Here is a 25,864-nt window from a genome sequence, read left to right as displayed (position 1 = left end):
TGGCACTTGAACCTCCTCCTTCTGTCTGTAGCTGATGGCAAGAGATGAGGATTTTGCCACTGTCTTGTTTCTCTAGCTTTCGCTGGCTGAGAAAAGTGGAGCTTGGCTCTTTCATCCTCACATGTGGCTCCAGACATGTGTTGCCCTTGGTGACTTTGTGACTCTTGCACAGTTGCTACCACAGAGGTGCTGGATGTGCTGTTTGGCTGTGGGAGCCCCTCTGCACTTGCACTTGGGACATGGTGGCACTGGGATCATTCTGCACTGAGAGGCTAGAAAACAGACTCTGGCTTTCAGAAATGTTGCCTGCAATGGCAGTAGTATGCTGCTACAGATTCATTAATTTGAGCTGGTCTTTGAAATGGCAGTGTAGAAACACTGAAATGAAAGGGAGAGAGGAAGGGGTCATTATATGCTTATTTTCTTTGCATTTCTTTTTAGGCATCTGCTCTTAGCTCTTGTCAGAAAGGATATACTGAATTGATGGGAGCCTCTAGTCATTCTTAAGGCCTAGGATGATTTTTATGTTTGTTTCTACTGATTCTGCAGATGGGGAAGTGGTGTCAGTGTAAGACTTGCTGGTATCCCTGTTTAAGGTGGTGGTTTGGTATGGCATAGTGTCCTCTGCTACCCTGTTGCAAATGCTGAGACATGTCAGTCATTCTGTAGTGCAGTCTTGCTGGAAAAAATGAGAGAATATGGGGTGAAGTCTGTGTCTCGAAGTGCAGGGTGAGGGAGCTAGTGCTTTTTTGCTGGGAATATTTCAGAGAGGAAGTTTAAATTTAAACAAGCATGAAGGAACCTGAAGGTTCACACTAGTCTCACACTACAAAATGTATTTGATGTAAATTCGATTTCTGTCTTGAAGCAACTCAAATGGTATCTTAGCAGCTGGCACCAATTGACTATCTCCCGGAATTGGCATGATGACAGCAATCAAACTGAATTTATTGCTTTGAGTTTGATTCTTCTTCCGGACTCTTCCCATTCTCAGAAATGTAATCTAGAATGTGTTCCCACAGGAATGATAGTTGTAAGCCTCCTTTAACAGCAAGGACAGAGCATGGTCCTAATGCAGGATGAAGACTGTTGGAGTGCAGTATTGAGCACCCAGATTGTATATTCCAGTTGAGAATAGAAATATTATGCATTTGTAAAGGGAGGAACACTTTTTTTTGTCTTCATGACATACATTCTTATCACAGAGCTGATTCACATCTAAGTGTTAGTTTTCTTGATGCTTCTTTTTACTGCTTTAGGAAAGAATCCGCCTTTCCACTAAAGTGGCTGAAATTTAGGCTACTAAAAGTTATCCCCTGCTCCTTTATCTTTTTCCTTTCTTAAGGCAGGTGTACTAAATAAAGAGTGAGCTTTAGCCACAAGACCTGCTGAACTTTGATGCATTGTAGAAAATCAGGACAAACTATGATGATTTTGGTCTTCTGTACTCAGGCAGGGTTGTTGTTTTACCTTCCCAGTTAGAGTTTCTTACAGCAGTGACTTTACTGGTTGTGCTGATTTACACCCGTTTGTGTCCATCCATTGTGCATTAAAAGTCCTGCCTCAGTGAGTGGACTGCATATTGTGTTGTGTGCTAACACAGCCATTCTTATTTTCTATTTAAGTTAATTTAAAATCAAAAGCCATCCCAAAGAAATCCCAGTGCTTTTAAAAAGCATTTTCTCGTCAGGTATGTTCTCAAGAAACCCAGGAGTAATGTCACTGAAGTGACAGTGCTATGTTTGCAGAGCAATGATGTTAAAGGTACTTGAGTTAAATGTAAGTTTACATGCTGAACAGAGATAGAAAAATCATACTATATAAAGGACTGATAAAGATAAATAGATATTCACACTTCAGTTTGTGTATCAAACACAAGTAAGTTTTGTCCTTTTTTTAAGCACCATCTTAAGCATTTACACTTCAAGTTTTGCTACAAAAGAGATACACAGACTGCACTTTCCTGTCTGTATAGATACTCATTGCTTCAGACTGCAGATAGAATAATTTTCCAAATAGCAAGATTATTTTTTTTTGGCTGGAAAACAGTAAATGAATATTAGATGAGTGTTTGTAATATCCTGTACTTAAGTTTTAAGCATCAGCTATTGTTCAGGGCTAGACAGCTCTGTAACGTAGCGGGAAAAGAGCTTAATGAAATCCAATATTTGGAAGCAGGAGGTAGATGAATTCAGACTTGGAACAGTAGTGCCGAATTTTAACAGGAAGGAGAGCTAACATTTGCAGTAATTTCTGTGGGTGTATGACTTCATTTATCACTTGTATTCTTGAATGTGAACCCTTATGCTTTCTAAAGGATATACTTTGTTTTAAGCAGATTATGGAAATTACTGGTTGAATGTCACAGTTTTGTGAAAGGTGAGAAATAGGCCCAACCTAGAATCCCAGGCCCAGAATCCTGCAAGGTAGGTCAGATGTGTTGTTGTGCTCCTGTTAGCTATGAGGTACAGTTCCACTGTGCATTAGGAATAAACACCTCCACTCCACAAATGACCTGCAGAAATAAGTTTTATCTTTAGGGCAGAGGGAGGAGAAATTATTTCTTTGCAAGCTCTTGGTAAGGAAGGGGTTTTTTAATTGTTATTTTAATACAGTTAGGACTAGTTTGCGTTTTCAAGTTCAGACAGATCCTGTATGAGAAAAGTGTTAAAGCCAACCCATTCACTGCTCTGCTGGACTCAAAAAATACTGGATATTTTGTCTCCTACTGGGAATAAACCTTTGTTAGAGCAGATAAGGTAGAAAATTGAGGTTCTGTGTTTATTCATTATGCATTTGGGTACCAGGTTGTTCCCCATAAGTACTGAATTGACTCTGGTGCTGATTTGGTAAGAGTCAAATGTTTACACCGTGCCAAAGGCCACAAGGTGCTGAAGACCTTTGGGGATGGAGTGTTTACCAAGTCACTGGCTGGGCCGTGTGCTGGAGCTGCTGCAGGAGCGGGAGCTGTGATCCTGCAGGGCGGGCGGCAGGAAACCCGCCCAGCCTGACCTTTCGCTGCTCCCAGTTGTGGCGGCTGACTGCTGCGGGCTGGTGCTCCCAGGGCTGGAGTGTGCTTTTTCTCTGTGAGTTGTGCTTGAGTTGGCCTGTTTTGTTGCCCTGGAGACAGAAGAGTGTGGTATGCTTTCCCCTCGACCAGAAATAGTTTCCTGTACCTTGTGACCGGAGTGCTGTACTCCTCCTCTGGTCTCCGGCCAGGCTGTGTGGTGCTGGAGGGATGGAGTGTGGGGTGGTGACCTCTTGTCACAAGTTCTGGTGTGGCTGCTGCCCATGAACACTAGCTGCCCTGCCAGCTCCCCTCCCTCTGCACGACGGTGTAGTATTTCAGGGGAGCAATTGCTCTTGATTTACATCTCCCATGGCATTTTGATGGTTATGTCATTTTGTTTGAGCCTTGCTCCTGTCAGCTGTCTGTCCTGACTGTCAGGACTTGGGATCTGAATAGCACGTGGTGAGCTCTTGCCTCTTCTTCCCCCTTTGCTCAGCTGTTTTTGCTGCCTGCTTCTCTGTGTCCTTGTACTTGGGAACAGATTCTCAGCAAGTATAGCTGTGCACGAGGGCAACGTGATCTGAGCAGATGAAGGATCCCCTTCCGTAGGAGTTCCAAGTAGAGCTGAGAGGGAAAGTGGGGAATTTGTGAGGCCAAAGCACGCAAGCAGGCTGTGGATAGTTTATCTTAAACTGTTGTCCTGCTGTGAGAATCTATCCTGAGTGCAGAGTGTGCAGCACTTCTGTTACTTTGCTACTGTGTTTTGCAAAACTTCATTTGTGAGAGATGCTGCTAAAAGGGAAGCAAAGACACCCCCACCCCTCCCAACTAATGCAGGTGAGAAAGTGCTTGCACTGCACCAAGGCCTCAGGAGCATGGAAGCTCTCCAGGCTTTCTTGCTGCCTTGTGTTTTATTGGAGAGTGGTTCTGGCACAGAACTCTAAAATATATGCAACAACAACAATAATTTCCAGGACTGAGAAAGAAGGAGAGATGAAAGGAGTAATTTACCTTCCCCCATCCCTGAACAATAGCAGATGAGGATGTAAGCACATCTCAGCCCTATAATGTATTAATTGGGACATTTTCTATAGTTCTGCAGTGGAAAAGAAGACAGGAATCGTGCAATGCCCTGAGCTTCTATTCCCAGCCTGGGAGACAAAATTGTTCTGTGCTGAGATTTGGCTCAGTCTCAGTCTTCTGCTCATGGGGAAGAGAACAATTGCCCCAAGCCTCCTTTACAGAGAGAAGGGAAGATGATGCAGAGACCAAGTAGCTGAACAGTCAAATTTCAGGCCGAGTAGTGCAGTGTAGCTTTGTTGAAGTGGGTCTCCAGTGGGGTTCCTATAAATCAAAGGGTGCTGCATTCCTATCACTATTCCATTCCTATCACTACCAGTGATCTGCTGAGTAGTCCAACCAGACAAGGATCCTGCTTACTCCTGTGAAGGTCTGTTTGTTACAGGGATAGAGAGTCCCACCTGTGCTGAAGATCTGCTAGAGGGGAATTGTCAGGAGTGGGCAGGTTCTGCTACTTCCCTTTGCTATGTTCTTTAGGTGGCTGGAATGGGAAGTCCAAGGACTGGACATTCTTACTTGTCTTGTTCTAGGCATCTGCATCCACAAACATCTAGATTTTAGCAGCTGCCAGGGCTGCCTAAAATATTTTGTCTCTCTCAGTTCCTTTCAGTCAATCTGTGCTTGTCCAGTGTGAGCATTTCAAAGGAGAAGAAGGGGTTGTTGTAGTGTAAATTCAGGAGTCAACCACTGCTGTAGTGAAAAGTCTCAGTGGCTACAAAGCCTCCTGCTTCTTGGCTGAGGAAGGCAGTGTTGTTCTAAGTCCTTCTCCTTTCCTTGAACTCACACATGGGAAGAGAAACCATTTTTTACTCTCCTTGATATTTTTCTTTAATCCAGAAGAATGTCGTGCTTGAACTGATATTGCCTTTGGGCTGGAATAAGCATACTTAGCATTTGAGCAGAATTTCTTGCCTGGAGATTCCTAAGTGCGTGATCAGCGTTTCACCAGCGAGTCTGTCCATGGGTACTGAAGTATGGTTACCTTTACAGTTCACTGAAGCTGGCAGAGTTCTCTACTTCATGTGATGGCTGTGCACTAGCAGGAGCTGTATTTCTCTCTCCTACTCTGCCCTTCTTTCGCAGTGTTTCTTTGGAGTGGAAGCAGTTCCTTTTCCCATTTCATGTGTGTTGTTTCTTCTGAGACTTTTTCTCCGACTCTCCAGCCTTGGAGAAAGAATACCTCCCAGAAAGGGTCTCACTGGAACTGGCTTTGCATATTTGAGAAGCTGATGGAAGAGCAGGGCCTTTCATTCTGCAGCTACTCACTTTGAATCAAAGGGTGCAATACCAGTTTAGTGCTGGCTCTGTAGTGTGAGCAGCAGTCCTAGTGCAGCCTCAGCTGCATAGCCCTCTCCTGAAGTGCCTGTGAAGTTTTGGGAGACAGACATGTTCCAGCAGTTCTCAGCCTTCAGGATATCTGCTGGGTCACTGTGTTCCTCTCTGTTGAATATGAGCAAGAGCTTAATTCAGAGTTGTGGTACCTAACACCTTGTTTCTTATTCTCTTTCAGATCACCAGAAACTGGAACGTGAAGCTCGAATTTGCCGACTTCTAAAGCATCCAAATATTGGTAAATTTATTTGGTCTCAGAGGGGTAGGGGTGAGACAAGAGTAGCAGTGTGTCTCAGCTAGCATGCTGTAAGAGAACAGATGTATTCTGAATGTTCACAACAGCTTGTCAAAGTTGAAATCACCTCACTAGTTTATCTCTCTGTCAAATTTTGCATCCAACCCTGTCCCATGCCTTAGCATCCTGCCCCAGGCGTTCACCAGAGAGTGCAGTGTTCCTGCCTGCTCCCCCTGCAGAGCTGTCCCTGCTCTTTGGGTGAGGCATGACTCTTGTCTGCTCATCTGACATTCTGCAATGGAAGTGAGGTGTTGTGTTTGTTTTCTCCACAAACATACTCTGTTTGTTCTCCTTGGCCCTTACTGACATGTCAGTTTAAATGCTGTACTCAGAGACAAGCATGGGCTAATACTTCAGCTCCTCTCATTGTAGTGGCCACTTACTCTGAAAACAAGGGACCAAGACCGAATTGCCTATGTTGAAGGGGGGAAAACAAAAGAGTACTGGAGCAAAGGGAACAGTTTGTCTAAATATAAAAAGGAAGGCAAAATAAGGCACAACATTTAAAAACCTAACTTATTTACTGAAATGTAAAGAGAGGGCATGGATTTTTATCTAGTTCCAAAGCACCATGGAAGCTTGGACCATTAATAATCCTCTTTTTAGCTTTTTTAAATAAATAAAGCCTCTAGGATCCTAGCTACAATCTGATTTGAGCTAATTTATTTAAGAAAACATTAGGAAATACCAAACTGCCACTTGTAACAAAACCACAGTTAAATATCAATTCCTGGGAAGACTGTGATTTATTACTTTGTATTTCTTTTGCATAAATCAGTCAGTGGAGATAATACTTTAAGGGCATCTCTCTGGTCTTCTGACTTTCAGCTTTGTAATCATTTGCTCCTGCTCTGAAGCGCTGGGAGAGGAAAGGTGCCTTAGAGCATCCCCCATGGACTGGCATCTCTACTCTATTCCATGTGTGATCAACAAGCAATTTCCAGAAGCAAAGTTAACTTAATGCAAAGTTCCTTAGCAGCAGCTTTTAAGCAGAAAGAGTTTTCTTGCATCTGAGTGTAGCTGTGATGTAGGTATGGCTTGAGAGGACCAGGGGCCCCCTTCTGCAGTAATTTGCACTGATGAATATATTAGCCAGTAAGTTTATTGCTTGGCAGTACTCACACTGACTAAAACTCTAGTTATTGCATTTCATTTGCCCTGTAAGACTTGCTATACTTAGTTTAGTAGGTGATGTCACTTTATATTTTGACCTTAACTTCACTTCCATAATCTCTCCTTTTTATAATTTCTTACATCTTTTCTTTCCAAACCTCTCACAGAGTAAATTTGATACACAACAGGAAAGCCACTCTTATAAGTAAACAGCAGGGAGAGAGAAATATATCACATTCCTGTTTCAGTTCTGCAGTTGTAATGAGTGGCAGTGCTTGTCTTCTGTTGTGGTTTGGAAAAGGCAGTTTGGGGGAATGTCAGTGGTCCCTTGCATTTTCTACAGAGAATTTCCCACCTTCCTAGAAAGAAGAGATTTTCTTTTAAGAAAAGGAACTAGTCATTGTAAACTCAATGAGTGCTTACAAATAAAAATAAGGGAATCAATTTTTATGCCTACAACACAGAATCAAAGTGCATTGAGTAAGACCTCAAGAAGGCATATGGTTCATTCAGCAATCCTGTGAAAATCTTTTATACCTGGCTGGTTCCAGGCATGTTTGTACTTAAAAACCTTTAATCCTTTTACAGCCCCTGGTGGCAGTCTTTCAAATGTTTCATTTTTCTGTCAGTTAAACATTAAAAACATAATTTGCCTTTCTCTTAGCTTGTTGTTTCTAGTTGTATCTGGAGTATCTGGGGAAAGTAGTTTTTCTTTCTTGTAACAATCTTTTACATATTTGAAGACTGTTATCATGTCTCTTTTTAGTCTATTTTTTCAGACTAAACAAACCCAGTTCTTTCAATCTTTTCTCATATGTCATATTTTCTAGACCTCCAGTCCTTTTTTTTCCTTTTCCCCCTCCTCCTTCTCTGGACTCTCTCCAGTTGCTTCATATCTTTCTAGAAATGTGATGCCCAAAATTGGACATGACTGAGGTCATGTCAGTGTTGTCCAGAGGGGAAGGAATTGCTTCACCTGTCCCACCAAAGATGTTTGTTTTGTACATCAACCTTTGAAGCTTTCATTTAAATATATTGTTGATGCACATTTGTTTTTTGACACATTATTGGTCCAGACTAGTTTCTGCAAAACTTCTGGCAAGCACATATTTATATTTTTTTTCTTGTATAAATGAGAATCCCTATTGAACTGACTGTATATTACCTTTATCTTTATTTAAAAAGAGAGGAAAAAGAAGAAATCTGGTCTGGGGGTTCACCTCTCCCAATTTGTCAAAACCATTTTGATTTTTCTTCTGATAGTGTAAAAGGGTTTCAGGTCCCACAGGAATATGGTCTTTGATGACAGTGCCATGTATTGAATCATGTAGCTAGTTAATAACACTGTTGAGTACTGTTGGACTCCAGTCAAAATCTTGAAGATATCACTAGATTCATTGTTCCAGTTTGACAATGATAAAATGGGAGTATTTTTTTCAATGAGTTGTAAACACTGTTGTCAGCCAGTTCTGAATACACATTTTTTCTTAATTGCTTGTGGAAAGAGCGTGTAAGATGCTGTCAGAAGCCTTGCTGAAGTCCAGATGCTACATGCATTGCTGCTTCCATGTTCCTTGGACTTGTTAGTTTGTCATGGAAGCGAAACGTTGCTCTGATGTAGTGGTTTTTTTTTTCCTCAAAATGTGTATTAGCAGTTAGTAATCACCAAGTTTCTGGTACTCCATGTTGTAAACTCTTCTGAGTGAGTACTTGGTGTGTTGCCTCAGTGTCAGCTATGTCAGTAACACTGCACAACCCAAAAAGAATTCTGCAGCTTTTGCACTTGCTTTCAATTTCAACTTCTGTTGTTACTGTTTTTGTTGCAAACTGTGTTGCAGCAAATCAACGGGGACCTGAGCCTGTAGCAAGTCTGGGCAGAAGACTGAAAGTTAGAACTCTGTGAGGCAGGCTGCTTTTCCCTCTTGCCTGTACACAGGATATAAAGCAAGCCTGCTGTTGAGTTTGTGGTCTTAAGCATTTACTGCAGGACAGTTGATTCTGAACTGCAATGCACTGACCATAACACTGCTACTCTGATAAAATAAAGATTTCTCTAGAGACAAAGTAGAAGTGATATTCCTATTTGCTGTTGGGTTTGTTTTTTAATGACTGCTTTCTGAGTTATCCTAACATGCCTTCATCAAATATCAGCTCTAATTAGAGGCTTTGGCTCTGTAGCTGGGTGTTTGGCTTGTCTTTAGATGCACATTATGGCCAAGGTAATCACAGTAGAGTAATCCTTCGAAAAGCTTGGTGTTGCAATAAGGGTTTTTTGTCTGGACAAAAGAAAGTTGACTTAAGGCAATTTTCTTCTGATTTCCATCTTATGGTATGCATGATATGGAATGTGTCATTATAGCTGGTCAGACTTCACTAGAGTAAGGATTTCTTTCCCTAAATTTCAGTTTGTTCTTTCTCCTTCTGACAACTACTAGAGAACTTTGCATTCTGGCCCAGAGAGACATTTGCCAGCCATGGTCATCAAATACAGCAGAATTGGACAGAGATCAGTCAGTGATCTGTTCTTTTCAAAAAAGGCACCCATTACTGAGGATATGGATGTGTAGAAGAGGCAGAAGACAACATCATTAAAACTCCACTGTCCATAAAGAGATAAAGTGCCTGTGGAAGTTGGCAAGAGTTATGGCTCTGTGGGAAATTCCACTTCTAGAACAACTTAGTGTTCAGTGATTCACTTAGGTATAGATCTTGTGACATTAGACATGGATGTATTTGTGAATGTGTACAAGAGAATGATACAGCTGCTTCCTCCTTAATCCCTGTTTTGCTGGAAAGAGGTAGATTTCTGTAAGAACAATCATAGCCCTGACTCTTCATTTGCAGATGCTTTGCTGGTTGTGCTATTGAAAATTGTGCAATTACTGAGATCAGAGCTAAACTTACAATGTCTTGAATATCAACTCCTGCTTAAAGGAAGAGCTGTTTGGTCTTCTGCTTAGTTGAAAACTTTAGTCAGTCTGAAAATCTGAATTTGATTTTAAGTCCTGTAGTTCATCCACTACAGACACTATCTTTGTGAAACATTCATTTTTCCCTCATACTTCCTGCTACCTATCAAAGGTTTAAAGCAGTAACAGAGCTGGGAACCCTAGAATATTCCTGCAGGTTTGTTCAATGCAGATATGAAGTTCAGAAACATGACCTTTCCTGTCTTATTTCCCAAAGCAATAATGATGCAAAATTCAAAGTCATCATTCATAGTTTTGAAAAGTCTTTTCTAGCATTCTCCTACAAAGGTAGGGTTGTGACTTGTTCAGTGTACAGAGCAGAAGTCTACTCTATGTGTGGGTTTTGTCCACTGTGTTGTTAGGTGTTGCTCTTCTCCTAAATTTTCTTTGTTATGGCAGTGTAAATATGGGCCTCTTTTCTGGATTTGTCACCACTTGATCTGTATTTTTTCTTAGAGGTTTTTAATCTAACTGTATAAAAGAAGTTCTTGAATATCTTTTGTTCATAGTTGGAACTGAGCACTTCTGGTTGGTCATTGTGCCCCAGCTCATGGCAGCCCATTGCTGTGAAGAACTGCATGCACTTAGGTCTAGAATAATAAAACCATATGTTTTAAGAGAAGTTGGTAGTAGCCCAAGAGCCAGAGCCAAAATATTTTCCTGATTTCTGCCTTTGTATCCTCTGCAGAATGCTTCAGAGTTAATTTCTTTGAGGGAATTTATAGCAGTGGTGAAATGCTGTCCTCAGCATCTATCAGAATTATTGCTTTTTCAGGTTTTTCCTACTTCAGACTTCTCCAAAATATGCTTGCACCTGAATTCTTCTTATTTTAACTGCTATCTGTTGGCTTTTCTCAGCACAAATCCACAATTTTGGGCATGTCCTTATTTAAAATGGGGAGAAAATGGTATAGAAATCTCCTGTGAATTAGAAGAATTTCTTTTGATCCAGTTGAATTCCATTTCCTTTGACAAGTGGTCTGTCCTCCTCCTACCTCTGAGTTGTGGGAGTGATTTTGATGGATGTGTATAAGAAAAGGGCTCCAGTTTGTGTGACCTTAAATGATGGTTATAGATGAGGTGTGAAGTGGGGCAAAGACAGAAAGAAGGATGCTGTGCTTCTATGTCCAGCCCAGCTGGATTATCCCACAATAGCAAACCTTTGTGGGAAACAGGGTGTGTGGGTCACATCTGCAGACTTAATACTGGACTTGTTGTCTTGGTGGTATCAGCCACAACTTCAGGTTCACTCATTCCTCATTTTAACATACTAGTCTTGATTAGAAAGCCTTCAGTATTTCTCCCCTGCTGCCATTTGAAATGTTTTCCTATCACCTTTTCCTTAACAAGAGATTTGAATTGCTTCCTTAGTGAACAAGAAAAAAAGTGTAGGCTGTGTTTTGCTGTAAACAGCAGATTTCCTTGTTTTCATTTGGCTGCAGGCATCCAGACTGCCTTTGCATTTGGGACAGAAAGGATGTAATGTGCAAAAAATAGTTAAAATGCAGGGGATTCTCCAGTGTTTTGGCCATGATTGCTCCCTATGGATACTCAGGGGTGTTCAAGTGGGATGCTCCCATGCATGGCTGGCTGTTTAAATCTGCTGCCCTGCAATTTATTGTTGAGGGACTGTTTCTGGTGCAGAGGGGATGGTATGGGGAAGGTAGAGTAGGGGGAAAAGAGACCTTGTAGTAAGAGTTATGCTTTGAGACTTTCTCAGTTACTGAGCAGCTTTTCCTTGGAAGTGTTATGGAGCTCTCTGAGAGGACAGCAACCTGCTGAGCTTCCTAAGAGGTCAAACAATAATATTCTTGGACTTAAACCTTTAACCTGCTCTCCTCCTACCCTGCCGAAACAAACAGAAAAAAACCAAAAAAACCCCGCCAACAAACTCTCAAAAATCCCTCAAACAGACTATCAGCTGAAGTGACTTCCTGCTACAAAGTTAGGGCCCTTGAGCTGCAAGTTACCATTTGTTATTTCTAGTTTCTGTACTGTTAGAGATTCAGGTGAGTTCTCATGCATGTTTGCCTGATGGAATGCTCTCCAAAACCCCAGGCAGTCCACCTTTTCATTTCTCATTCTGATTTTCACAGTTAATTATTTCACTACTATTTATATCTGCATATTTTCTTCTTTTACTGCTATCTCTTCTTATAGGTTTTCCTCTGATTTTAAGAAAACCGTTTCTACATAATCCATCTCAGTTTGGGAATAGAGTAATAATTGCATTTTTTTCCTTGCCAGGGGACATATTTATTCTTTATGTCTCTCTGGTCTATGCTAGAGACATATTTGGATTCCATTATTCATCTATTTAGCTGTGAGATTTATCTGTGTGCAAGCAATCCCTTAAAAAAATAAGTAGTGGGATGAGGGCCAGATTCTGTGCACTCAGAGGTACTGCAAAACTCAGAGGAGGATTCCCCTCCGTTCTGCCTTCCCCCCCACACTGAGGAATGGAGAGAGCCTCTTTTGGGTCCCTCTGCCCAAGGCCTGATGGCAGCAGGGGGTGGCTGCACTCTGGTGAGATCCTGCAGGCGACAGGCGGCCGTGCCAGGGGCTCCTGGCTGCGCTGGGCAGTGCCAGGCAGAGCCGAGAACATCAGGCTGACACAGCAAGGTTTGGGGATGGCAGGCACAACACCTGCCTGCAGGGATTCAGCCCTCATGGCAGAAATGCCAGGATGCAGAGCATTGTGTGAGAGAGCTAAAATTTGTCGTGGCCACTATCTGTATTTTATTAATTTTAATAAAGTGGGTGTTCTCTGCTTATTTTCTTTGAGACACCAGTGAAGTTGGCTTGTTATTATTTTGGGGGATTTTTAGAAAAAGCTCTCATATAATACTAGTGGTTATCAGAAGTACTTTGCTTATCTGCTATGTGGCTAATAGGAAATTATTAATAACAATTCTGGATGGTCATGATTGCACTGTTATCAGGACAGCAGGAAATATTCCTGTGAAATATTCTTTTGGCTCATCTAATGTTTAACTAGGGCATTCTAGATGATATGTATTGTGTGCTGAACTTCAGCTTTTCAATACAGACATTTAAAATCAAAGGAAGAATAGCATTTAGTTGGCACTGAAATATTTTTTAAAAATACTTTGTGGGTTGTTTTTTTTTCTTTTTTACTTTTGCTTTTTACTTCTGCAGAAAGACAGGTTTCTTAACAGGAAAGGTACTGTTCTCCCTGCAGCTCCTTTCTAGGCTGTGAATTTCTGTGCATAAGGGAATTTCCCAACTGGGCACTACCTTAGTCTCATTTTTAGGGCTGGAGAGTTAAAAAGGTTACAGTAAGAACAGTGGTGAGGGGGACAGGAAATCCACCTCTGTGCTTGTGGGCCTTTTCATACTTCCTTAGCACTGTTCCTTGCCTTTCTTTGCAGAGCCTGCAGCAGCTTGGTTCTGCCTGAACCTGAGCAGAGTGTTAACAAATCCTCCTTCTCTTCCATTTTCCAAAGCTTTGGAAGTGCATTTGGTGTAAAATGCTGTGTGCTTGGGGGCTTTACAGCAAGCTGGTGTATGTCCAGCATACCCTGACCTCGCTGTGTCGGGTTTGGGAGAGGAGGGAAGGAGAGCACGTTTCAGAGGGGCTGGGGAACAGCAGCCTGCTGTGTCCTGTTAGCTAACTGTCCTGCTGCTGCTGGTCACTGCTCTGACAAAGCTGGGCATTAGCTGCTGGGACAGATGATTTCTAGAGGATTATTTGCATTACACAATTTAATGCTTTTTAATAGCAAATTTTTAATTAAAAGGAGAGTCCTTTTGGAAGCAGCCTAAGCAGCTGCAACTGAATTTTGCGTGTTCAATGTAATTAGAGAAACAGCTGGGGTGGGAGCTGAGCACCCAGCTCACTGGCAGGCACAGGTTGGTGGTGGCTCCTCGTGGGACAGACATCCTGAGTGATGTGAAGCGTGCAGGAAGTGTCCTGGCACACAGCCATGCTCGGAGATGGTGGGACAGTTCCCGTCTTGGCTGCCCAGGCTGCTGAGCAGCTGGGGAAGCAGGGAGTGTGGGTGGTAGCCATCTGCCTCAGTTCACTTGTCACTTGTGCTGCCATGGACAATAGTGCTCAGTTTGCAGGCTGTCGGGCCATGTGTGTTTGTAACAGTTTCAGTACCTCCTGGCACGTTGCAGAGTATCCATGGAAGAGGAATCAGGTAGACTTTACCCTCCAGTTTTATTCTGCTGCTTCTGGTATGCAGTGTGTCTTGAAATAAACCCTTGCAGCATCTTTAACCTCCTCCATTTCTCCATGATACAGGCAGATGTCTGATGTCTGGTTGAAAGTTGCTGAAAAGTGAAGCTGTGGTTTTTCCTAATGAGTGGCTGATGTTTAAATAACATGACTCAGTCCAGAAGATCCCAGAGCACTTTTGAGTTTGCACTACTAAGGCTGCATGGAAGAGTTCCTGGGTTGCAATTACCATGACCCAGGAGACAACCATAAACCTCTGCATTGTCTTTTATTGGCTCTGCAACACCAGCAACTTAATTTGTGAGCCCTAAATACTGCATTATGCACTTGATGTGTGTTGGTGCAGAGGTAGTTGGCTGATACTGTCCTTTATGTGCCCATAGTATCAAAAATTAAAGCTTTACACTTTGGAGCACCATTGAACCTAGATTTAGCAGACAAGATTACCTGTAGCTTGAACACTTTCCCTAAGGACAGGCAAAGACTACTGATACGTAGGAGCAAGCAGATTTCATCCTATGTTACCTTCTCCTGAGCAGAGATGAGTGATTACTGCATGAAGATAATGGGAATTGTCCTGTGAAATTCTGCTTCTGTACTTACTTTTGTTGCAACTTTGGAAGCTTCTTTGCTTTACGATATTTACTTGCAGCAGGTTGCCAGAAATCACTCTGTGTTAACAAGAGCCTGCCTGCCCCAGGCATGGGCTAAGCCCCTGTACAGCCCTGCTCTGCTGTTTCCTGTGGATATGGGATACAGGGAATGTTCATCCTGGGGCTTACGTGGCGGGCACAAATCCTCCTGGCCTGTTGTGCTTGACGTAAGAGTAAAAAGATAATAATATTCATCACACTGGACAGAGTGAAAGGGAGATGTGGGTCAGAACTGGGCTAGGCATATTCTGTGCTTGTGACCCCAATACCAATTAGCATTATAGATGTGACCTTTTAAAGACGAGATACCTGTTGCTTTTCAATGTCTTATGTTCTTGTAGTTGGGGTGGATTTTTACAAAATTTGATAGCTATTTTCTGATTTCTTCATTATTCACTTCAACTTTTGCATTCACAGAGCCTTGCTTTGCGTGACTCAGCAGCAATTTGCATTTGTTGTTAGGCTGGTGCAGTTTGTTATGAGGGAGATTTTCCTCTTATGTTGGTTTGTATCACACTCAGGCATCAGAGAGCTGAGGCTGTCTGTACTGGGTCGCTTTATTCAGGAATGGAATGCAAACCATATGGCACAACTGTTACTGCATTACTGCTGTTTTTTACAAAAATGCCAAATTTTCTCTCATTAATATAATAGCTTATTAGTATTATTTCTTTCTAAAATAAAAAAGGTAAGTGCACAAGGATTTTGGAACACTTTGAAGTAGCAGCTTGAAGTTCTGTTCTTGAGGCAAGATTTCCAGTGAGACTCTGAAGACAGCAGGCAGGGAAAAGTAATATTCACAGCAGATGTTCTTAGAAAGTGCCTGAACTCCAGACCACAGCTGCTGTGAGGTTCAGTGACCGCAGCATGTCCCCTTGAGCCACTCAGTGTGGTATCAGGCTCTGTGCAAATACCCTGGATTGCATTGGGGCCTTGGACCTTGCACGCACACCCACACAAGACAGAAAAAACTTGCCCTAACTTGCAGAGTGTGCTGAAGATCTGAGTTTTTGGGGAAAGGGAGCCATTTGGTATCTTTGTTTTTCTGTTGTTAGTTACTTTTCCAAAAGACCAGTCTTGTGGGAGATGCTTCCTGTACAGGTAAAATAAGTTTACATAGGATAAGGCTGAAGGGAAGACTGAGCAAAGAAAAGTGTGCTTAAAGCAGTTAGCTAGGTTGTGTCTTGTGTGTGTCTCACAGCTCTTTAACAGTGCAGTTACGTGTGTGCATTTAAAATTGGAGGGACAGCTTTGAGTAGCAGACCCTTGGTGTGGAGTACCACTGCAGTACCACATTCAGGAGATACTTTAAAAACCCATTAGGCTTTCTTTGTGACTTGCTGAAAACATTGTTTCATCAAGATGCTGTATTGAAACCTCTGCTTATTCCTCCCAGAATCTATGTGCTTCTTGGCAATATCATCCAAGTGGTGATGCACACTTTCTCCTGACTGAGCAGCTGGTTTTGTTGGAAAGCTTTCTACCTACCAGTCTGTAATTGATGCTGCTCCTTTGGACAGCATTTGTTCTGGCAGTGCTTACTAGTGCTCTGTGGTTTTTTAGGTATTATTTCAAAAGTTATCTGTAAGACTTGTCAGTCTTACAAAATTAGATGTGCTTGTGAACTCTACAAAACCTCTTTGTTTTTTTTTTTCGTGTGGATGGGACCTTTTTTTTTTCCCCTGAATAAAACTTTTGGTGAAGTCTTTCACCATATTCTGTAATTGATTTAGTGCCTTTTTGTCTGTCCTGCTTCTTTTTTCTTTTGTACTCCCCTCTCTCTCTGTTCCTGTGAACCTAACCATTGTAGTACATCCATCAGAGATCTTTGAATGGGAAGAGTCATCAGGTGACTCCAGCTGTGAGTGGTATTGGCAGGGTCTAATTTCCTACATCTAAAAGAATCCGTGTGTTAAAAGGGTTTGGCTAGGAAGGAAATACAGTTTGAATTGCTGCTTCTTGGTAACAGAATCAGCTGATAGAAATAATCTACCTCATCTTCTGGTGAATAGAGTGAGATGAGCAAATACTGATCTCTTTTTTAGTTTGGTTGGATTTTGAAAGAGGCTCTGTTACTGTTGTGCAACTTCCCTCTTACTGCAGCTTGAGACTCCTTTTGTAATGTGTGCATTTGTCTAGCCTACCCTGCTAGACACATGCTTCACTGGTCCCCTGATGACAGAAAAAAACATAGTACTGCAATATTTTTGAAGAAAGGTTTAACTGGATGAATACTTTTGTTTTTATTTCTCTGTTTTTCTTGTTATGGATAATCACATTTCAGGAGTACTTTGCACTCCAGTGTCTCCATATAATTATATTTTTCACTCTCTTGTAACCTCTGTCAACAGGTTATACAGATATGAGCAGCTTTTGTGGGCTCTGCTCAACCACTGTGTTAAAGCTGAATTTATGGTAGTAAAGGAGCTGATAGACAGTGTGTCAGGACCAGTAGCCTGTGGAAGAAATGGGATCCTTTTTTCATGGGAAGATGTTTGAAACAGAGGACAGCCCAGTACTTGAGTTTCGTTCTTGGAACTGGGCCATTTGGGAACCTGTGTTTTGCCTTCAGGTGGAGGACATTTGCACAGGTTATCTTTAAGCAGAGAGGGCTCTATACTGTCTGGATGGTGCAGGTATCAGATGTTTGTGTTTCTTCACAGTGAAGATTCACACAATGTGGATCATATTTGTGAACCACCAAAGTGGAGAGAAGGCACAGAAACTTATACATGTTTTTTATCATTCAGATATTTCTAAATATATGCCATTTTGTGGACTAGCTGAACAGTTTTGGAAAAGACAGGTCATGTTTTTTAGCTAATTATCCCTTAGTTAGGGATGTTAGCACTGTAGTAGAAAGCAGGGCATTTTAAATTTACATGTCAGCAGAGTGAACCATGGCTCAGAGCTGTCCATTGCAGACTCCTTGCTAGTCAGGAAAGCTCTTGAGGTTCTGCAGAAGGATAGGTAAGCAAAACTTAATGATGAAAAGGACACTAGGTTTTATTTCTGTTCTGCTACTGTGTATTGCTTTTATTTCTTTGCATCAGTGTGAAGGGCTGGAATTGAGAGTCATGAGAGTTTTGGTATTTTCAGACTTTTATTTTGATCCTTTCTAACTCCCCTTGTTGCTGTCCCGCTCCACACTTAAAGCCTATTCTGAGCTGTCACTCATTATTCCTGTGCAAGGTTGTGGTGCCCAGTGTAGTTTTTCTGGATTTTGCTTTCCTACCATTACTCCCTGAGCTTCATTACCTCAGCAGATGAAGTCCCAGGCAGATTTTATTTCAGCATCATTGTGGGCTGTTGTGAGGAGGCAGCTCCCTTGTTAAGTTAATGACCTGTGTCCTCCTTCAAGGCCTTCTTTTGCTTGCAGCCCTGGGGTGGTGCACAACGTCAGTATTTATGAACTGTCTCTGCTGTCTTGTCATGGTTCCTCACCTAAGGACACAAGTAGTGTTTTACTGTCCTTGAAGGCTCTTTTTGCTGCCTCTGCCAGTCTCTGCCAGCTGAATTGCTACTTCCTTCCCTTTTCATAATGTAGCTGACAAAATTGCTTTCCTTGGGACAAAGGAATAGCACCAATCAGCTCATTTGTGTTTTATTTTCTGATGTAATTTGCTGTCCAAATCTTTGGATCAAAGTTTATCCTTCACCATTCCCCACTTCTACCTGCCAAGATGTTTACATGTCTTTTTCAAGGCTGCTGTTCTCAGCATGCTGGTGGCTGTACTTCTCCATTGTGATATCACTCATGCCACTCTCCTCTGTGCTTGGTGGTTCTTGCACTGCTTTGGTGACCATTCAGGTGCCAGAGGAAGGAGAGTGCTTCTTCATGCCCACTGTGCATCACCAAACACGCCCTTGTTAGTACCTTCAGCTTTCCTTGAAGAATCTCCATCTGTTCATAACATCTCTCGGCAGACTTTTGCCTGTGTTCTGGGTTTCAGCTCTTGTTGATGTGCTTTGTCCTGGTTTCACCTCAAGCAGTCTTCACTGGAGTGCAAACTGCCCTGCGCTGGAAATCCAAGTGTCTCTTTCAGCTGCTTTCCATCCTGTTTCCAATCTTGAATGAAAATCTTCTCTCCTAGGAAATACCTTTCTTCTCACTTGTGTTTTTGTAATTCCGCCTCTGCTGCTTTCTGCCAAGTGCTCGGGAGGCAAGTTTTCTTGTAAACACAAATTTGCGTTACAATAAAGTTATTACAAACCCAACTAAAACTGCTTGCTTGGAAGACTCTTTTGTTTGCAGCAAGTGATTCACAGGACATAGTTGGTCAGGGTGATGTGTCTGTTTCACACGTTAGGAGCAGCATGTTGCATCTGAATGCTGCCCTGGCTTGTTCACAGCATTTTGGTGGATGGAGTGCTCCTCCAAACCCCTGCAGTTAGGTATGCAGTAGAAGTGCTAAGGAGAGGAAACTGGCCAAGGGACTAGGTCAGAGATAAAGGGAGAAAAAATATGGGAATCAGCAGGCAAAAAGAACAAGGAAAGAATTAAATCCTCTGAAGAAGGGTACTGGTCTCTGCATGTCAGTGCTACTCTCTCTTCTGGGTTTAAGTGTGTTTGCATGCACATGGAAGGGTGCCTGAACAAAGGAGAGTTGCAAGGAATAAAGAAGAGCACTGGCAACATGTGCAAAAGCTGTTCCAGTGTGCCCAGTGCTAGTTTGAAATCTTCCCAAGACAGTGATGATGGTAGCTGATGTCATGCACTGATAAGAGGTGCAAACTGACTTCTTGATACTGACAGAGAGAAAATCATGATGCTGGAAAAATCAAGGAAGGTCACCTGCGATGTATGTGAAAGAGAATGGCAGATAGGGAAGAGAGGCAAAGGTACCATTGAAGTGACAGAGCAGGATAATGAGATTTTTCTTGTAATGATGAGAACAGTCAACTCTGCTTTGGTCAATACTCAATTACAAGGTGTTAAAGTGACTGAGACCCAGTCTTGTCTCAGCTAGTTGCTTTACTTGGGCGAATCAATAGACAAAGATTATAGATGGTCATATGAAGAAGACGTCTTGTTCTAGTCAGGGTGTGAAGGCTTAGGAATCGAGTGAAAGAGAATTGCTAACGTGTGGCTGATTGGCAGGGAAAGAGTGATGCTCTGCAGCAGAGGAAAAAAGCAAAAAGTATGGTTTCTGTAGCCATATGAAGTTTCTCCTCTTGGGTTACAATAGTGCCTAGGTATCCAAGAATGGTCAAAGAAATGGAGATTTTGAATCAGGCAAGAGGAAATGGCACTGTGCTGAATGCATAGATACAATAGTTACTGCCTATGTGTAACATGGGGAAAGGAGAACAGAACCTCAGAGATCAGAACCTCAGAGATCCCAAAATATTAGGGGATAGTGGCCCATCATGAGCCTGGGACATGGAACAGTAAAAGATGAAAGTTAATTTAGGTAATAGGAGCAGAATTAAGGAGGGATAGCTGAAGGTGGATGAAATTTTGAGAAGCGGAATGTGATCAGATATGTCTGTGGAAACAAGCGGGTCAGAAAAATGAGACAAGAAACTGGTTCTGAATTTTGGGTAAGGATTTGCAGTGTAAATCAGAATGAAGTGAGGAAAAAGAAATAACAGAAGAGAACATAGTTAAGCCTTACAGATAAATGGCAGAAAGGAGACCATTGTTACTGACATGCCAGTACAGTCAGAGTTAATTTATGGATTGAGGGCTTGTTTCAGGACTTGGGAAAAAGGTTTGTTTTACGAAATAATGGATTGGGAGAAATGCCAAAATATGAGCATGTAGGATAAAGTTGGCAGATGTGAAAGGAGGGTACTGAAACATTAGAGAAGAAGAATGAACAGGAGATCAAAAATACTGAGAGCTTGTTTTGATGCTGGAGAGGGGTGAACGTGTGTACAGGACACCCATCTGTTCCTTTGAGATAACAGAAGAAAATAGGTCACTAAGGGAGCACACAGAGTAAAGGGCATGGGGAATTAATAGACTGAGTGGGCTGAGGGAGGACTTGGTTGTGTGCATGAGTTTGATTTGTGAAGTGTCATATTTGCTACATGCTCTGTAAATCTCCAATTCTTGATTGTTTTTGCAGTGCGACTCCATGACAGTATTTCAGAAGAAGGTTTCCATTACCTCGTCTTTGATCTGTAAGTGTCTGTCTCTGATGCTTCACCAGTGATGCAGTCACATTGGCGGTTGACTAAGAGTGGAATAAATAGCACCTGCATTAGTAGCATTCTCCCCTTCTCTTTTGAGACCTGTAAATACCTCTAATAGACCTCTGGCCTATTTGACAAAAATCCATTGACTGTGTGGTGGGGACAGACCAGGAAAGCTCCTGGCTCCTGGCACCAGGTGTAAGTGTGGGATGGCGAAGAATGTCTATCCTGTGTGTGGAGACTGATTTTTGTCTCTGAGGCAGCCCAACAGGGGTCCTTCCCAAGCTCAGCATGCACCTCTGCTCAGCAGGGGTGTGTGGGCAATTCGTGCACAGTGTGTCCACAGTGTCCTGTGCACTGCTGGTGCAAAGGCAGTCCAAGGGCTCAGTCATGTGGATGTAGCAGTGCTGGTGCCGTGGTGGTGGAGCTCTGCCCTGGTTCCCCTGGAAGGCAGTAACCCATGCAGGCTCTGGCCAAGGGCCCAGGTGGGTGGCCTATACATCCTTTAACTTTACAAGCATGGGCTCTGTAACATCCTTTGTTCTTTTGCACTCCAGGGTTACTGGAGGGGAGCTCTTTGAAGATATTGTTGCTAGAGAATACTACAGTGAAGCAGATGCCAGGTAAGACTGTTTCCAGACCCTTGCATGCATGTTCCTTGTACATGTACAAGTGGAATGAGTTTCCTGATCTGCGTGTGACTGTGTTCTAACACTCTTGCCCCTTGTCTGGATAAAACAAATCCTCTTTCTGCTATTAGCATGAACTTAATTGTCACCAGACAGCCTGACTCAGTACAGCTCTAGCCCTTGCCCACTTAGAGACATTGCTGTCTCTGCCACTTGCAGATGCTGTGCTCTTTGCTGGGAGATCCACTGTTAGCAGTTTTGTCTACCTGGCCTTTTTGGTGACAGAATGTCCTTACAGAGCAAACATAAGGGAGAGCTGGGAGGGTGCTGCCTGCTTGGCCCTTTTCTTCTTCTAGCAGGGTTTCCAGTGAAGTGCCACTGCTGTTGGGCAGATCCATTCAATTTGCCTGTGTCTAGGTAATGTTTACAAGACAGTGAGGAGAGGGGGCTTTGAAGGCTGTGTTTCTGTGGAAGTCCTCTCTGACTGTCAGCTGGTCAGTGCAGTGACAGAAGACACAACATGAGAGACCAGCCTTCATATTTTGATGTTAAAAAGATTCAGTTCTGTTCAGCCCTTCTGTTCCTGAATGTGTCCCCTCTCTCCCACTTGTGAGTTTCCTGAAGTGGCACGTGCATGTCCCTGTTTATACAGGGTGGATGTTATGTGCAGCAGTAGCTGAGGGTGTTGTCTGACCCATCCATCTGCTGGACATGCAGCATCTGGAATCAAAGCTGGGATTAGGCCACTCCTGCTCTGCTTTTGCATGGCCTCAGAGTGGCCCAATGGTGACATTTCACCATGTTCTTATCCCATAGTAACCCTTGCTGAAGCAGAAATCAGGGGAGCCATGAGAAGAGAGGACTAAGAAGGAAGTAGTGGGTACCATGGCAGGTTGAGCTTGGTAGGCAGTACTTTAAGGACAAAGATACTGAGTGCAGGGAGGGAAAGAGTGTGGCCTGGGGTGTTGGTGTAGGTACTGCTAATGGAGTCTGCAGGCACTTAAGTGCTTTCCCTGTGGTTCATTTACAGTGTGTGTCTTCTGGTCATTGCAGGCTTTCAAATGAGGCATTGCCCTGTGTGCTCTGCCAGGAGCCATCTGGTGATTGGGAAGGCCAGTGAACTCATCAGCTCTGCTGGAGCTCCTGGCAGAGAGGTCTGAGAGCCCCATAGGTGTTTTCAGTGGGGTGTACAGATCCTGTAGGCACAGCATCTCAGATGGATACACAGTCAATCATGCCGCTCTGCCTTGAAGTTGGGAAGTTTTGAGGTTATCAGTCACAATCCTTCCCCTGTTCCTCTTGCCAGTGCCTGCTCCCTGAAGTGCTCAAAAGCTGTCAGTGACTGACACTGCTCAGGAAAATTATGGCAGGGTTAGGGGAAAAGGAGGACTGTCTGTGAGCCTTCCTTAGGGTGCTCAGCCCTCTGACTGTCAGCTGCTCAGGTCTCCAAGTGCCCACAAGATGACAGAGTGAAACTCCGCCCTTTCTCTCCCCATGCTGTGCTGAATTCCAGAGCAGTCTGAGAGAGCGAGGGAGCGAGCTCTGTGCCAATGTGCCGTGTTTGGCTCGCCTGGGACACCTCACACTTTTGCCATTTTTGGCCAGAAAATCTCTCTCGCTCAGACTCAGCTCTGTTCTAATTATACATTTTTGTTTTGGGAGCAGGGAGATTTTCATGGATTCCAACCCTGAGGATCATACTGCCAGCTCCAGAGGGCGGGGGATAGCAAGTACACAGTCCTGTACCTCCTCTCCTCACCCTCTTCCCATCTTTTCCTGTAGCCTTTTTTCCTTTCCTCAAATATTTCACTTATTTCAAATTTCTTCCTCTGAGATTTGTAGAAGTCAGTGAAGGATCTGAGAGATCCTACAGTGAGGACATAGACCTCTCTGAGTTGTCCACATCTGCGTGCTTACTGCCCAGCCATAGTTGTCAAAATCCCTATTCTGTTCCACATGCACCCTTGGGAGCCAGTAAATGTTTAATGGGTGGGATGGTTCTGACCTGGAATCTCACTCATGGGTGGATTGTGCTGTTGTTATGCGACAGGTGTAAATAACATCTTGTTTTTGTCCCTATGGTTTACAGCAGTGGGAATGGCAGAGCCAGGGTTTTCTGTGAGCTGGGGGAGTGCAGCACGCTGCACTTAACGGACTGAGTCTGCTTTTCAGATTACTAACCCCTTAAGTGGGATCTGTACTTAAAAGGCACCCAGCAAGCGGGTGTGTGTGCACATTGTGTATATAAAGTGCTTGAGATGCTGCTCTGAAAGCTTTACAAACTGGCAGGCACCCAGGTGTCGTCATCCTGAATTTTCTGGGGGAGGCTGCTGCTCTCCCAAAGTTTATTCTTTGCTCAGGACTAGCCTGGTGGAATGTTTCCTGGAGTGATTTAGTCTTGCTTGCACAATTTTGCCTGCTGTTTGAAGATACTCAGATACCTTGGTTGTTCTGTGTGGGGTGGGCACTGTTGGCTGAAGGAGCAAGTGAGAGGCTTAGTATGATGGGAAGGGAAGGAAGGAAATGATGGGAGGTAGGAGAGAGGCTTTGTGGTCCTGCTACAGAAAGGATGTTTGGCATACTGTTGCTGGGTGGGCTGGGGTCGTTCAGCTGTGATGGTGCTGAGCTGTGGCATCCACTGCTCACGAGGAAGACATTCAGCATGAGATCTTGAATGCCCTGTAGTACAAATATAAAAGTTAGGGAGGTAGTTCTGGGACGAGATGAGATGTTAAATGTGTGTGCGTAACTTTGTGTGTCTCTCCCTTTTATCTTGCAGCCACTGTATTCATCAGATACTGGAGAGTGTGAATCACATTCACCAGCATGATATTGTGCACAGGGACTTGAAGGTAATGTTTCCTCTGTGCTGTAGTCTGAGGAGAGCAGCCAGGGGATCATTGGAAGAGGCAAGACAGGAATATTGTGTTGCCAGCTGGCAGAGTTTTTTGTATGGGCTTTTTTTGAGTTTGGTTTTGTTGGTTTTGCTTTTTTTTTTCTTTACTTGAACTGGGTTCAGGGGTTCCTGAAGCACCAATTTGCTTCTTCAGAGTTTTCTAGAGGGCTAGAGGGTGTGATGACCTCCCAAGGAGGTTTTCAGTCTTTGTGAAACTTGCCAGCTCTCAGCTTCTCTGAGGCAGCTCCAGGATAGTTGTGAATCTTGGAGAGAAGTATGCTTCCAGAGAAACTTGGGTAGGATTCATTATAATGAAGGATACTTTCTAGTTTGTGATTGAAGAGATCTCTAGAGACCTGGAGCAATCTTTGTTCAATCTGCCAGGATGAGTTTGTCTGCACAGAGCATGTATATTTTTATTCTGCAGTGTTGCCAAATACATGCCACTGCGCTAGGGCAGAGATGTTCAACAAGAATTTTTTGTGTTGTTTCTTTCTTCTCTCATCAGTAGACGCACTTCTAATCTAAAACCAAAACTGCTGGCCAGTTAAAGACTGGATGAATCAATCATTTGACACATTATAACACATTTATACCCCCTAAGCCTCCACAGTAGAGTCTCCTAAACTCCTAAACTGGGCAGCTGTGCTGGGAGCTGGGCAGGCTCCAGAATGAAGAGATTTGTGCAGGAAAGTCTGCGTGCCCTGGAGCCTTCTCTGTCTAAAGTGGCAATGGTGATGGTCACCAACAGTCCAGTTAAATTAATGCAGGATGACACCTGCTGCTAGTGTTGGTTTGGGCTTGTTAAACAATGTGTGAGGGGGAAGGTAGAAAAGTATTTTGCAGAGAGCAAGGTAAAAGCACACTGCAAGCTTGGTAGCAGTGTTCTTCTGGTGTTTTGATCTAGTGGAGAACCCTTTGTGTTTCTGACAAACTCCCATGCAACACTTTTGACCTTCTGCTTCACTACACTGTGAAAAAAAGCAAATGATCTACTGTGGACTGTGGCTGCTCCTGATTAGACCCAACATCAGCTCCTGAGAAAGCAGCATCCAAGAGGCACTAGTGCCCCAAATTAGGGAGTCTATGAAAATCAATAATGTTTCTAGAACAGAAGAAGCTTTCATTGTGTTCAAATATAATCTGGTTTTCTTCCATAAGTTTTGTTTGTAGGAAAGCTAGCAACGTGTTCAGAATTTATCAGCTTCTAGACACTCCCTGTTGTAATTAATATGTTTCTTCTGTTGCTTGCTCTGATTGTCTGAAACTATCCAGGCCTGAGGAGTAACCATTCCTTTTAGTAATGAAAGTTCCTATGCTTTTTATTTAACATTTAGCTCCTCTTCAAAAGCTTGGCCTTCAGGGTCAGTGTGTAATAACTGCAGAGCCAGCTTCAAGTAAGGTTTTGTCTTTTGCACCTCACTCTCATAAGCCTGTCTTTTGGCTGACATGCCATTAAAGAATGCCTATAGGGACTGTAAGAAATTAGGGGGTGCATTCACATCCTCACCAAAACGTATGTGAAACCCGAGACAGCCCATA

General features: G+C 43.1%; 1 protein-coding gene across 9 annotated transcripts in view; it reads left to right on the top strand.

The window, feature by feature from the left end:
- Window positions 1–25,864, top strand: part of CAMK2G (calcium/calmodulin dependent protein kinase II gamma) — a 118,201-nt gene that overhangs the window by 46,628 nt on the left and 45,709 nt on the right. For all 9 annotated transcript variants that reach the window (XM_059477219.1, XM_059477228.1, XM_059477227.1 and 6 more), the window contains exons 3-6: window positions 5,601–5,660; window positions 20,731–20,785; window positions 21,355–21,420; window positions 24,206–24,278. In XM_059477219.1, coding sequence (XP_059333202.1) covers window positions 5,601–5,660; window positions 20,731–20,785; window positions 21,355–21,420; window positions 24,206–24,278 — 254 coding nt within the window. The remainder of the gene's footprint in view (window positions 1–5,600; window positions 5,661–20,730; window positions 20,786–21,354; window positions 21,421–24,205; window positions 24,279–25,864) is intronic.

The sequence above is a fragment of the Ammospiza nelsoni genome, chromosome 8, assembly GCF_027579445.1.
Source record: "Ammospiza nelsoni isolate bAmmNel1 chromosome 8, bAmmNel1.pri, whole genome shotgun sequence".
Classification (NCBI taxonomy): Eukaryota; Metazoa; Chordata; class Aves; order Passeriformes; family Passerellidae; genus Ammospiza; species Ammospiza nelsoni.
The sequence above is the reverse complement of the archived record's forward strand: the minus strand, read 5'-3'. Positions and strand labels throughout refer to the sequence as shown.